We start from the raw sequence: 14,781 nt of genomic DNA, 5'->3' as shown, positions 1-14,781 counted from the left end.
GTTGATGGAATAAAGGAGACATTTTTTGAAATGTTACGAAAAGTGGATTTAGTTGTTTTCTTTTCTTGAATTTGGTCCATTTGAGGGAAAATATTATATGAGGAAATATTTGGAGGGAGAATTTTACTCCTTCAAAGTGCCTTTCTTAACGGTTATCATATGGCTTTGAATGTATGTTGTTGAAGGAAGCTTTATGCCAAGTTTTAATGGAAAATGATGTTTCAAAGTGGTTGTTCTGTACAACTCTCAAACACTCCTAACAATCTTTCAGCCTTTGTTTGCCCTGGAGACTAGAAGAACAATGGAGCGAAACTCTTTTAAATTTCCTGGTAGAATATTAATATATGCCAAGCTCCGCTTCCACAAACAATAGGACACACGCCGATGCTATAAGGCATTGAAATTGAGAGGTGATAAAATGTATCACTTAACCATTTTATTTACAGTAACGCTTCGTGCGAGTTGTAATAAACGCAAATTTTCAGCATGTCATCTGTGCAAGAAATGCAGCGTGTTGATCGGGAGCTCTTTTTAGAGCTCATTGAATCCCCGGTTAACCCCGTGTAACGATATTATGTAATACGGCCTGGTCGCCCAGCGCTTTAGTCAGAATCGACCACGAGTTAAATTGTGTTGACCTGTTGAGCCAGGAATTACAGAGCCTTTACAAAGCTGTCGTCCTTGTTATTTAAACCTTAAAGTTCATTACATGGTGTCAGAAGAGTGGTTACCTTGGATTTACACACAAAGATTCGCGTGAACTCGTGAACGCCACGAACTAACAAACCCGAACAAGCTTACCTAGAAAACCAACATGGCCGCCGCTTCATTTGGTTTGCCTCCACCGGAGCATCTACAACTCCAGCAAGGGAACACAGCCCAGAAGTGGAAGAAATTCAGACAGAAATGGAGCAATTATGAAATAGCAACCGGCGTAGCACAGAAAGATGAACCAACACGTGTCGCAACTCTACTTACCGTAATCGGCAAAGAGGCTGTCGATGTTTACAACACGCTCACGTGGGATGAAGAAGGCGATGAGCTCAAAATTGAAAAAGTCTTGGAGAAGTTCGAGCTGTTTTGCAACCCGAGGAAGAACACTATCTATGAATGCTATGTTTTTTTCTCGAGAAATCAAGACAGTGGTGAGTCCATCGACCACTATGTGACTGTATTGAAGAACTTAGCGGACACTTGTGAATTTGGAGCACTCAAAGAGTTGCTTATCCGCGATCGGATCGTTTTTGGAATACGAGACTCCTCAGTAAGAGAACGACTCCTGAGAGATGCAAAGCTAACCTTGGAAAGTGCAACCGAGAAAGTCAGGTCAGCCGAGCTCACTCAAATCCAACTGAAGCAAATGGCAGCAGAGAAAACAACTGATGAATCAATTAGTGCCATTAACACTGAGAAACCGCCTGAAAAACAGCCTAGTAAATTACCTGTGATTGATTGCAAATTTTGTGGCAGAAGACATCCAAGAAACAAGAATCTTTGCCCTGCATATGGTTCAAAGTGCCAGAAGTGTGGTCTAGCAAACCATTTTGCAATAAAGTGCAAAACAAGGGAAACAAGACCACCGAAAACAGGCAAACGACTCCACCTGGTTGAAATAGAAGATGATACTGAAGACGAATTCGCTATCGACATGGTCACTCACAAAATCGGAGCACTGCACACCGAGAGTAATGATAAAGTTGCAAGTCAGTTGTTTGTGACGATGATGGTAAACGACAATGCATATGTCAAATTCCAGCTTGACTGTGGAGCAACCTGTAACCTTCTACCACTGAGGGACTATGCAAAAGTTATGGGAGATCCTGATGACCTCTATAAGGAGAAAAGCAAGGCCAAGTTAACCATGTACAACGGAGCCGTTATGTACCCAGTGGGGAAGTGCAAGCTCAAGTGCACGAGAGATGGCTCGTCCCATGTCCTTGAGTTCCAAGTTGTTGACGGAGATGTGAGACCACTTCTGAGTGCAGAAACATGCCAAAGGTTGAATTTCTTAAAAGTGCTGGTGAAAGACTCCTTCCATCATGTGGATACAGTGACTCAAGACAGCCAGTTTACACCATCAACGTTGAAGACAGTCATTGATGATGACCTCTTGACAGAGTATGCAGACGTTTTTGAAGGCCTTGGATGCCTCACAGACCCTTACCACATAGAGATCGACCCAACAGCACAACCAGTGATACACCCACCCCGCAAGGTACCTGTTACCCTAAGAGAGCCATTAAGACTGGAATCGGAAAGAATGGTAAATGAGAACATCCTGGCCCCAGTGAGCGAAGCAACAGATTGGGTATCAAGTATGGTTACAGTGGTCAAGCCCAACAAGCTCAGAATATGTATCGATCCTAAAGATCTAAACAGAGCCATCAAGCGGCCTCACTACCCTCTCCCTACTGTTGAAGAAGTTGCCACCAGTCTAAGCAAAGCAAAGGTGTTCTCTGTACTTGATGCCAAAAGTGGGTTCTGGCAGGTGCCGCTACATGACGCTTCCAGCAGACTTACGACCTTTAATACCCCATTTGGTCGGTACCGCTGGTTGCGCATGTCCTTTGGCATCTCCTCAGCACCCGAGGAATTCCAGAAAAGGATGAATGATACCTTTGGAGATATTAAAGGCACTGCAGTGATTGCTGATGACCTTTTGGTGTACGGAGAAGGTGACGACATGGAGACTGCCACCTCAGATCATGACAAGAACCTAAGGATCGTCCTTGAAAGAGCCAGAGAGAGAAATCTCACCCTCAACAAAGACAAAGTCCGTTTGAGACTTATTGAAGTACCTTACATCGGCCATTTGCTTACAGCCGATGGACTGAAACCAGACCCAAAGAAAGTAGAGGCAATCCTGATGATGCCAAAGCCCACTGATGTAAAGTCAGTAAAAAGGTTCCTGGGAATGGCAAATTACCTCTCAAAGTTCTTGCCGCATTTGTCCACAGTCACGGAACCACTGAGGCGACTAGAAGACAAACATGTTGAATGGCACTGGAATGAAGTCCACGAAAGAGCCTTCACAGACGTAAAGCAACTCATCACTAATCATCCCGTGCTACGCTACTATGATGTGTCAAAAGAGGTCACCCTGCAGTGCGACGCATCTCAATCAGGTCTTGGGGCCGCTCTGTTGCAGGAGGGCCAGCCAGTAGCTTTCGCATCAAGGGCGCTAACAACCTCAGAGAGAAATTATGCTCAGATTGAGAAGGAACTTCTCGCGATTGTACACGCGTGTGAGCGGTTTGATCAGTACCTGTTCGGCCGAGAGGTCACCGTCGAGACTGACCACAAGCCCCTGGAGGCTATACTAAAGAAACCACTACTCACAGCCCCAAAGAGACTCCAGCGAATGATGATGCGCTTGCAGAACTACCAGCTTAAAGTTGTCTACAAAAAAGGCCAAGAGATGTACATCGCAGACACCTTGAGCAGGGCATACCTACCCTTACCAAACCATATCTCACAAAACGAACTAGAATTCATTCGATCTGTAGAGGAAGTCGACATGACCAAACATCTTGCTGTGACCAGAGAGCGTCTCGCAGAATTTCAACAGAAAACAAAGGATGATGCAGTCCTGCAGCAGCTGAAGCAGACTATTGAGTTGGGGTGGCCAGAGAAGAGAAGCAGTCCCTTCAGAAATCTGTGCATATTACTCTTACCGAGATGAACTGACAGTACAAGATGAAATACTCTTCAGAGGGAACAGAGTCGTAGTGCGAGCAGCTATGAGATCTGAGATGCTAAAGAAAATCCACGCAAGCCACATTGGCATTGAGGGCTGCCTTCGGCGAGCAAGGGAAATCCTGTATTGGCCTGGAATGACTTCAGCCATCAAGGACTGTGTCTCTTCCTGCGGGACATGCAATTCACTTCGCATGGAACAACCCAAAGAGCCCCTCATGCCACAGAAAGTACCCGACAGGCCCTGGTCAAAGGTTGCGGTGGATCTGTTTACACTGGATAAGACAGAGTATGTCATTATAGTGGATGACTACTCCAACTTCTTTGAGTTACGAGCCCTGTCCGATACGAGAGCTTCGTCAGTAATTACAAGTCTGAAATCGCAGTTTGCCAGGCACGGCATCCCCAACACAGTCAGAAGTGATAATGGTTCTCAATTCTCCTCATCAGATTTCAAAACATTTTCTCAAGAATGGGACTTCGAGCATATCACTTCCTCTCCATACCATGCTCGATCAAACAGCAAAGTCGAGAATGCAGTCAACACGGCCAAACGAATCCTCAAGAAAGCAAAGCTAGACCACAAAGATCCCTACCTGGCTCTTCTTGACTGGAGGAACACTCCAACCAAAGGGCTCGATTCCTCCCCAGTACAGAGGCTGATGGGAAGGAGAACCAGGACTCTCCTCCCAACTTCAGCAAGATTATTGAAACCCAAACTTCCAAAGCCTGTCAAGAAACTCATAACAAAGAAAAGGCAGAAACAAGCACATTACTACAACAGAGGGGCCAAACTACTAAAAGAGCTCAAACCTGGAGATATAGTAAGAATGAAGCCAGATCCAAAAGATCGAACAAAGCTGTGGAAGAAAGCAACATGTCTCCAGGAAGTTGCGCCAAGATCCTATGAAGTAGTCATTGAAGGGAAGAGATACAGGAGAAACAGAAAGGATTTGATAGCGACACAAGAGAGTCCTGCAATCGATAGCCACGTAGAGGAACCAGATGAGCCACTCCCGTCGGACGACCAGTCCCAGAGAGTCATTGACCCAGTTCAGCCAGGCACGCCTTTACCTGCCCACACAACTCCAGAGCGACCAGGGACCCCTCAAAGGCTGCCAGAGATCCCACAGCCATCTGAAAGATCCACCAGAGGGCGTTTAATTAGGACCCCAATCCGTTTCAAAGAGTACTGCCCACCCTGAGGGGTGCAGTCAAGCAGAACTGTAACTTTGTTGTGTTTTCCATTTGAACTATGTTAGGATGGACTTTGTGCACGGCATTTAAATTTGCCTTTTGTGGACATCTTTCATTCTTTATTTTACAGACTTAATCGTGATATTGTTTTATTTGTTGCCACTTGGAGTTTGTGTCATGTTGTATTTAAGAAAGAGGAGGATGTAACGATATTATGTAATACGGCCTGGTCGCCCAGCGCTTTAGTCAGAATCGACCACGAGTTAAATTGTGTTGACCTGTTGAGCCAGGAATTACAGAGCCTTTACAAAGCTGTCGTCCTTGTTATTTAAACCTTAAAGTTCATTACACCCCGCTTTCTTGAACATGTCCACTCCACTAAAAGGCTATGACCCAATGCTTTATCTCCAAATAAACGGCGAGGCTCTCTGGCAGTGGCGTGTTGTCAAGAAACAAAAACAAATGTTGTAAGATACTCTTAGGCAGGACTACATTAGCCAGTATAGGAGTGTAAGTGTCGAGTGCAAGTGCATGACTTGTGTAACCCATGCCTCGCACTTTCCCTTGAAGTAACGCTTTTAAAACTGCCTGTTTGACATAAAACGATTTCACACTATCGGCAGACTGTTTACAGTCTCCTTTGCAGCCATTTTGTTGTTTCTTTTTTTCAGTAATCAAGAAAATTTCAGCCAAGTAGATAAACAATGCGAGTATGAAACGAGTGATCCACGCATCGCACTACTCAGAATTAACCTACAATCAAAGCCATTCTTCTTTTTTTTGCTCTTTATTTTCTTGACATAGAGGCGAATAACATGTTTAAGACAAAAAGTAAATGATCGCGGAAAAATTCATCTGATCACAGGTAAGCCCGCTGCTTTTTATAACCTGCTATGTGTATCTGCTGTTTTGTTTTGTGTTCTATCTCCAGCAAGCCGCATTTCGCACTTCAAAAAGAGACGCCTTTATCGCAGCTTAAGCTTTTCAAACTGCCTGTTGTACGTGGAACTATTTCGATAATTCAGAAAACGTTTCTACCAACGGAAGTTGGTTAGCTTCTAAGTCAAAATAAAGATTTCGCTGCACACGGATTAGCAAAATGCTTCGTGAAGAGTGCGACCCACCTTTAATTAGTGGGCTATTGTTAACTGTATTGCACCTCGGGATTTATTTTACGCATTCAACCATTTGATTGACAGCAGCTCAAATCTACGAAGAGACTCAAGTATTCCCAAAGCTAACTCTGTTGACCAATCACGGCCAACTAGTTCTAGACATGCAAATTATTATGCCACAGGTTAATAATCTGAGAACTGTAAGTACATCTTGCGAAAGACAATGGCATTCTGCATAATGTAAAACATCATGAGCATTATATTCCAAAAATGATCCTTAAAACACGCTAACGTATCTTTTGTTTTCACGAAATTGTCATGAGAGCTGATCGTTGAACTAAATTGGTGAATGGAGATCCCCATATTTTCGTCTGATTGAGTCAAAAAGCACTTTAAGTTTGAGACACTTGTGAGGCAGTCTGAGACAATTTGAGACTCTGTCGTGCAACCTGCACAAATCAACAAGACAAATATATATGGCTTTTAAATACAAGAGTACAATGACTCCTTGCAATATAGCTAGCACGACTCGCTTAATACAATAAAAAAACATCAGAAAGACTACTTCTCCTTACCTTGTAAATTAATCGCACCAAGAGAACAGGTCGAAATTCACAAAATGACAACAGCTGAGAAGAGTAATGGCCGCCACACACAAACACTCATTCCCAGGGTCCTCTCTCTTCCCAATAGAGACCATGTGACAAACACTTGGCTCTCATATACAAATAAATAAAGAAAGAAATATCACCAGTCCTGAAAATGTGTGGGGAAATCCCACACAGAAAGCAATAATCAACGTGCAAAACTGTCACAACGAAAGCTTGAGATGAGCGCTACATGCGGCATTATTTCCACTAACAGATGGTAAAAATGTGGCAAGAACATCAAGCTACCCCACAGAAGACAGGTTGAATTTTACAGGAATAGAATTTCTCACACCCATATCACAGATTAATAAACTAGAAAAGCAAAACCCCAAACTGGCAATAAATGTGTTTCGCTGGGAAAAAGACTGCATAATCGTGCATAGACTCAGCAAAAAAGAGGAAGACCTCCCAAGAATCAACTTGATGCTTATACAGGACAAAGAAAAATCTCACTATTCTCATGTCATGAAAGTTCTAATTTAATTGTGTGACAGTTTATCCTATTTTTAAGTTGCGTGATTCAGGGAATCTGGGAATAATAGAAATCGGAAGCACATGCTTGACAGTCTCAATTAGTTGAGTCGATGATTACCGATTAATTAGCACCAGATTGTACACGCGTTTCATCTTATCGACAAAACAGGTAAGTTTGCGTGTCAGGTAATATTCTGTGATCAAAGAAACTGTTTAGAAAAGGTTGTAAGCCAATCAAATTAGGTTTTGCTAAGTTTTAAGGAGTGCCGTGTGTTGAGTCTTTTTAGTACAAGTACACAGAGCAAGAGAGGAAAGCGAACCTTGTGATCTTCAAATAAACTTATGAAGTTTGCAAAGAACAGCCTGTTGAGTCTTGGCATTCGCAACACAGTGGCACCTCCAATGGGACCTGGAAGTCGTTTAACAAGAGTCTTGTAATCAACCATGGAAAACCTTCAAGCAGACGTCAAAGGTAAAGTAAAACTCCTTGATTGTACCCTGGGAAAAACCAACAAAATACTCAAGTCCAATAGTGTGCTCGCAATCACAAGACATCGGGAAGTGCTAACCACCATAGTGGCAAGCCTAGATCAAGTAAGGCTCGAAGTATTGGACGAGGCCATTGATAGTTGGACCGCGGGTATTGAAGGTCACGTAGCTGAGGTCAACACTAAACTCCCCCTTTTATCTGAGCGTTTATCTAAAATCAAAGCTGAAGAAGACCTTCACACTAAGGAAAAGGAGAGTACTCTTAGGGCGAAAGAGCACGAGGAACATTTAGCATTTGAGCGAGCAGAACTCAAACACAAACAGAAGCTCCAGTACAAATTAACAATAGAAGAATGTAAGAAGAATCAGACAACAAAGGTGAGCGAAATCAAAACCAGCGAGGCACAGCGCACGAAGCTTCCCAAGTTAACAATTGCTAAGTTCAATGGTTCTTACACAGATTGGCTCTGTTTCTGGAATATTTTTGAAGCAGAAATAGACAGTTGCAGTGACTTAGCTGGTGTAACAAAACTCGCTCATCTGAAGGATCTCCTGGTTACCAAAGTTAGAGCCAAAATCGATGGCCTCCCATTCTCAACTGAGGGGTATGAGCACACCAAAAACATCCTCAAAAGCAAGTATGGGAAAACTTCAGAGGTAGTTAATGCTTATGTGCAAAACATAATGGTGTTACTGACAATAAGCGGTTCAAACCCAGTAAAAAATCCATCAGTTTTATGAGAATTTATTGTTCAATGTACAAGTGTTAGAAATGTTAGGAAAGCTAAAGGAAGTTAATGGGAATGTAAGAATGACCATTGATAAGCTGAAAGGAATACGAAGTTATCTGGTAAGAACTGATGACGACTGACAGACCTGGGACTTCCGGAAGTTAGTGGATGCCCTGCGTAAGTGGACGGAACGGAATCCTTTACCTGTCAAAGTCATTGACAAGAACCAGGAGCCCCCGAACTATCCAATTTATCAAACGCATCAGGGGGACATGCCTTTGCGCAGCTGTGTCTATTGTGACAGCACGGATCACCGGTCACATGAGCGCAGTAACGTAACCCAGCCATCTCAAAGGAAAAGAATTCTTCAACTTAAGAGCCTGTTTCAACTGCACAGGATCCGATCACAAGGTCACCAAACGCAGGAGCAGAAGATGTTTCGTGTGGAAGCGAAGACATCACACATCGATCTGTGACAAAACGGAAATGGCAGAAAATTCAATGACAGCTGCCCAAGCAGGTAATGGCCCAGTGGTGTACCCCATGGTTGTCATAGAAGTCACTGGAGTGAAATGTCGAGCTTTACTGGATTCCGGAGCAGGCAGCTCGTACACCTCAGCTGCACTCATTGAGCAAATCAGAGCATGATTGCATCACTCTGGGATGCGCAAGATAGAGATGATGCTAGGCACAGTTAGCCGAACCATGGACATTTACCGAATCAAGCTACGCTTGCTCAAGGGAGACTTCGAGATGGAAGCAGACGTTACTAAAGTGGACAAGCCTCGACTCGTGATGTTAAAGAACCCCCATTACAAGAACCTTCTAGCGAAATATCCCCATCTGAAGGGTGTGACCATGGATGACGCAGATGATAAAGCTTGCCTACCAGTTCACCTTAACCTTGGTAACAGTGAATGCTGCAGAATAAGCACCACCGAGCCTCAACGCGTGGGAAGAGAATGGGATCCAGTTGCAAGTTACACTAAGTTTGGTTGGACCATCACTTCACCAGACCAGGAACTAGATGCGACCAACATGCTTCTCACACAAACCTCTATCATAGACTATGAAGAACTGTGTAAACTGGACGTTCTTGGTTTAGCAGATACCCATACAGGCGATCAGAGCATAATGTACAAAGAGTTCAAGGAGCAGCTGCGTAGGAGCGAAGAACGATGGTATGAAACTGGTCTCCCATGGAGGGGAAATCATCCTCCCTTGCCAAACAATAAGGAAGTCTGCACAGACTGGCTAGTCTGGTGCGGAAGCTAGGGAAGACGAAGTCCATGGGCCAGTACAATGCCATAATTCAAGAGCAGTTGGCTGATGGAATAGTGGAGTGCGCCCCAAACACCTTCCAAGGTCGGGAATTCTATATTCCCCACAAGGGAGTGGTGCATGAAACCACTGAAAGCACCAAGTTGAGGAACGTATGCGACGCCTCCGCAAGGGCCTGGGACAGTGCGCCATCTCTAAATGAATGTCTGAACACTGGTCCACCGTTACAAAACAAGCTATGGAGTGTGTTGGTTTGAGGGCGTTTCAATCCAGTTGCAATCACTGGTGATATCAAGAAAGCCTTTCTACAAGTCCGAATCTGACTAGAAGAAAGGGATGCCCTCAGGTTCCACTGGCTGAAGAACGTGGAGTCCAAGGAAATAGAGACACTCCACTTCACAAGAGCACTGTTCGGTTTGGGTTCCTCGCCCTTCCTCCAGGCAGGAGAAATTGAGCAACATTTCGATACCTGGAGCCACAAGCAGCCTGAAATTGTATGCAAGATCAAAAAGAGTTTGTATGTATGATGTAATAAGCGGGGGATCAACAACTTCCAAGGCAAGAGAAATGAAAATTGCAGCCAAGGAGATCTTTGCTGATGATGCCTTCAAGCTTCATAAATGGAATTCAAAGTTTCCTGAGGTAGCCCCTAACGAAACCGATTGGAGTGCAGACCACACCTTTGCCAAACAGCAACTGGGGATATCTTCAGGGGGAGAAAGTTCACTACTTGGCCTGAAGTGGGACAAGCTCAGAGATGTACTTAGTGTCACAGTACCCACCCCGAAGGCCGACAATACCAAGAGAGGAGTTCTAGCCAAAGTAGCAAGCATATACGATCCCCTTGGAATGACGTCACCCCTCTCACTTAGTGGAAAGCTACTGTATCAGGACCCCTGTAATCTAAGAGCTGGCTGGGATGAGCAGTTATGTCCTGATCTTGCCAGACAATGGACTCATTGGGAGTCAAGCCTGCCTGAAAGGAGCCAATCATCAGCATAGCCCTTCACGTGTTTGGAGATGCAAGTAGGGTGGGCGTGGCAGCAGCAGCATTTACAGTGGTGATGCAACCCTTTGGAGTAACACAAGGGATAGTAGCAGCAAAGGCAAGATTGCCCAAACAGGGCCTCACAATACCGTGCCTGGAGCTAGTCGCTGGTCACATGGCCGCAAACTTAGCCACTAACGTAAAAGAAGTATTGAAAGGTCATCCAGTCGATCAAGGTTACTGTTGGTTAGACAGAAACCTTGGATTAGAGGGAATGGTAACTACAAGCAGTTTGTGCACAAAGGGTGCTCAAGATTCAACAGAAGTAATAGATAACATGGAGACACATGCCCACTAAGGAGAATCCAGCGGACCTGGGGAGCCACGGAGGACAAGTAAAACAAGACAACGAGCTCTGGTGGTACCAGCCGAAGTGGCTGTCAGACCCAGGTGCTTGGCCAGAAGATATAACACCAGTGCAACTGCAGAAACATTAGCAGAAGCTAAGACGGTCAGGGAGATTTTCAAGTTCACTGACAACAAAGACGTAAATGAGCTTGACAAGCTGCTCCACAAACACAACGTATGGCGTGTAATATGTGCGTGGATGGCGAGACTTATCCACAACAGCAGACACCTATCACCAGAAAGAAAAAAGGGTCCACTAACTTCAGAAGAGCTGAAAGTCCAAAGACGATTCTGGGAGAGGAGAGCACAGCAAGAAGGGATGAGATCGGAGAAGTTTGAAGAAGACCGCCAGAAACTCAACCTGCAGTTGAACAACAATGACCTGCTGGAGTGCCGAGGAAGAATACAAGGTGTCTACCCTGTATATCTTCCAGAAATAGCAGTCTACACCAAAAAGTTTATTCAAGAAGCTCACGAAAGTACTCTGCACGGTGGGGCGGGCATGACAACGGCCAAAGTGTGTGAACAGCACTGGGTTCCATGAATCAGGCACCTTGTGAAATGCATTATCAAGAAGGGTGCTGGCTGTAAGAGATTCCAAGCAACAGCACTTGCTGCTCCACCTCCTCGGTTACTGCCAAGGGACCGAACAGAGGAAACCACACCCTTTCAAGTCATGGGAGTTGACTATGCAGGCCCCATCAAGTACCAAATCTCAAGCAAACGAGAAGGCAAAGCATACATCATCTTGTACGCTTGCAGTTTAACGAGAGTGTTATATCTTGACCTGACGAGGAGCTTGGAAATCAGTGAATTCCTCCTAAGCTTGAAAGGGCTAATAGCTAGGTGTGGCAGACCCAGCAAAATCTATTCAGACAATGGTAGTACCTTCCTTGGAGCAGCAACTTGGATTCGTCAGGTCATGCACGATGAGAAATTGAGCGACTTTCTTGCCCACCTGCAAATCTCCTGGCAATGCAATCTCAGCAGAGCACCCTGGTGGGGAGGTCAATTCGAGCATATGGTGGGGCTAGTCAAAGGAGCAATGAGAAAAAGCATTGGAAATGCTCAACTGACCTATGATGAGCTGAAAGAAGTTCTATTGGATGTTGAAGTGGCTCTAAACAACTGTCCATTTTCCTATGTTGAAGATGTCCAACTGCCAGTGCTTACACCCAACTTGATGCTGTGCACTCAACCAAACTCAATTCCAGAAATGCCACCACATCACAAAGAAGATCTGGAGCTCAGGAAAGGTGCCAAGTACTCACAAAGATGCAAGGAGGCCATGTGGCAACGTTGGACAAAAGAATATTTACGTGGTCTAAGGAACGGCACAATCTTAAACACAAGAGATCTTCACGCAGTGTAGCAGTTGGAGATGTCGTAATCATCAAAGACAAAAACAAAGACAGACACAAGTGGAGACTTGGCATTGTGGAGGAACCAACAGTTGGGCAGGACAGTATTGTGAGAGCTGTTAGACTACGAGCTGGGAAGAAACATTTGGAATGAGCTGTTCAACAATTGTACCCACTGGAGCTGTCTTGAGACATGTTGAAAGATTCCGCAGTCCTGAGTTCCATGCTGAACCCTGAAGCAAAAACCTTTAGACCAAGGCGAGACACCACAGTTGCAGCCAGATTGCGTGTCCAGGATATAGCAGAGCAAGAGCAAGGCTTTTAAGAACATTGAGAACTTTGTTTACTTAAACGTTGACCATACTATCGAGTAGGAATTTTGAACTTTGGACATTTAGTATTTGCCGCCCTTCAGGGACAAATAGGGGAGTGTGTCATGAAAGTTCCAATTTAATTGTGTGGCAGTTTATCCTATTTTTAAGTTGCATGATTCAGGGAATCTAGGAATAATAGAAATCGGAAGCATGTGCCTGACAGTCTCAATTAGTTGAGTCGATGAATACCAGTTAATTAGCAGCAGATTCTAAATGTGTTTCATCATATCGACAAAACAGGTAAGTTTGTGTGTCAGGTAATATTCCATGATCAAAGAAACTGTTTAGAAAAGGTTGTAAGCCAATCAAATTAGGTTTCGCTAAGTTTTAAGGAGTGCTGTGTTGAGTCTTTTTAGTACAAGTACAGTCAGAGCAAGAGAGGAAAGCAAACCTTGTGATCTTAAAATAAACTTGTGAAGTTTGCGAAGAATGGCCTGTTGAGTCTTGGCATTCGCAACACTTATGTGCGGCGGCTGAGCACACTGATGCACGTTCAAAACAAGGACAATAACAAAAAACATTCTTGAGAACGCTGTCTGAATGGCTATACAATAGCAGAGCTGCTTGAAAGACACAAACCCAAATGCCAGGGGCAGCTGAAAAGGCCCACAAGGACCGAGCTCCCCCAAGAGGGTGAAAACAAAGTGGCATTCAAGAACTCCCACAAGCAGATGAAAGCGCCAGCTGTAGTGTACGCAGACTTTGAGTCACAAGTGAAAAAGATACATGGCTGCACTATAAAGGCCAGGTGACAATAAAAACAGGAGTCTAGGAACCCTGCGGCTTTTCATACATAATCTTGACAAGTGATGGCCAGATGCACAACCCGTTCATGTACCATGGGAAAGACGTGGTGTACACGTTTCTGATGAGCATACTAGGGAGTTTAAGCAAATTGCTACGGCTGGCGCTGCTATGGCTACCGGAAGTAAAATTGTCCAAAAAACTAGTCATTGCGCATGTCAGTTGTTCTCATCCAGCCGTAGCGGGAAATCCTTCTACGCCAGTGGGAAGGTTTTGGTGTAGTCTGTGGTACGTTGACTTCTCTCACTTCTTTCGCCGCTTTATACAGTCTCCTGAGCAATTTTAACTGCTGAAATACACTTAACATCTTTAAAAATAGTTTATCATGAATATTTTTCAAGCTTGCTGGTTTTTACCAAGTGAATCTGCCTTTATTTTTGCTGCCGGGTTTGTCGAAGGATCGAAGCAGTGAGCACATGGCGAACGCAGCGAACGGCAGGAGAAATACGTAAGTACAAAGTCCAAGTTTTCCTTTTCAAATCTCAGACTACTTGAAATTCAAATAGCTGAAGGGGAGGAATGACGAGGGTTATGAAGGACTGTGAAGAAACTTTGATTTAGCGTTTATAGGATCCAAATTGGCAATTTTACAACATGTAAGCTTAATGTAATTCACTCATTCACTGTGGACAGTGTGCACAGGATCGCTTACATTTTTCCAAACATTTGAATCTATTAAGAGCTGGTCAGACAGAAACGCATTCAATTACCATCTATTTTGAATTTTAAATTTCGTGTGCAATGATCAATTTTGGATGTTGCATGCATTTTATATTGTGTTAGTTGACATTTGTAATGAATATTAAATAGGCTTACATGTTTATCGGGAGAGAGTCTCCTTGTATAACATTTACAACTCATTGTCATTTTTTTCAAGTCAAATTTACCATATGGTGTTACATTTTGATTTCTCTACTGGGATATATTTAACTGTGTATGTACATGTACCTTTTGTTTAGGTAGTAATTTATTATAAAGGGGTTTACAATAAGTTCTTCTTGATAATAAGTAAGTTGGTGGTGGTTAGAAACAAAAAGCAGCCAAAACTAGTTCTCTTATGCAATAATATTGAGCCGCAACCAAATTTCGTTGAACTGTGCATTGAATAATCTTTGTGATTTCCTATCCAAGGACTATGGAGTGGACAGAAATACATGATACTTTGCTATGCCGTGAGGTACTGCTGGAAGAATCTTACAAGTATAGGAAAGGA

The 14,781-nt window shown here is 43.9% G+C and overlaps 2 protein-coding genes and 1 pseudogene across 2 annotated transcripts in view; all 3 read left to right on the top strand.

The window, feature by feature from the left end:
- Positions 1-814: 814 nt before the first annotated feature.
- On the top strand, positions 815-3,682 carry LOC149117045 (uncharacterized). The gene has a single exon (XM_089280800.1). The coding sequence runs from the start codon at positions 815-817 to the stop codon at positions 3,680-3,682; it is 2,868 nt and encodes a 955-aa protein (XP_089136926.1).
- A 3,848-nt stretch (positions 3,683-7,530) lies between these two features.
- LOC110069342 (uncharacterized) lies at positions 7,531-12,727 on the top strand (annotated as a pseudogene).
- A 1,757-nt stretch (positions 12,728-14,484) lies between these two features.
- LOC149117044 (uncharacterized) overlaps positions 14,485-14,781 on the top strand; it is a 772-nt gene continuing 475 nt past the window's right edge. Inside the window, exon 1 of the mRNA XM_089279177.1 lies at positions 14,485-14,781. This exon is cut by the window's right edge and continues 475 nt beyond it. Coding sequence (XP_089135303.1) covers positions 14,704-14,781 — 78 coding nt within the window. The 5' untranslated portion in view covers positions 14,485-14,703.

Source organism: Orbicella faveolata, unplaced genomic scaffold (genome assembly GCF_042242905.1).
Source record: "Orbicella faveolata isolate gen_17 unplaced genomic scaffold, um_ofav_v1 contig_12, whole genome shotgun sequence".
Classification (NCBI taxonomy): domain Eukaryota; kingdom Metazoa; phylum Cnidaria; class Anthozoa; order Scleractinia; family Merulinidae; genus Orbicella; species Orbicella faveolata.
This window is presented reverse-complemented; position numbering and strand designations above follow the sequence as displayed.

Coding starts and splice junctions, on each gene's coding strand:
- LOC149117045 (XM_089280800.1), top strand. CDS start 815: ATGGCCGCCGCTTCATTTGGTTTGCCTCCACCGGAGCATCTACAACTC.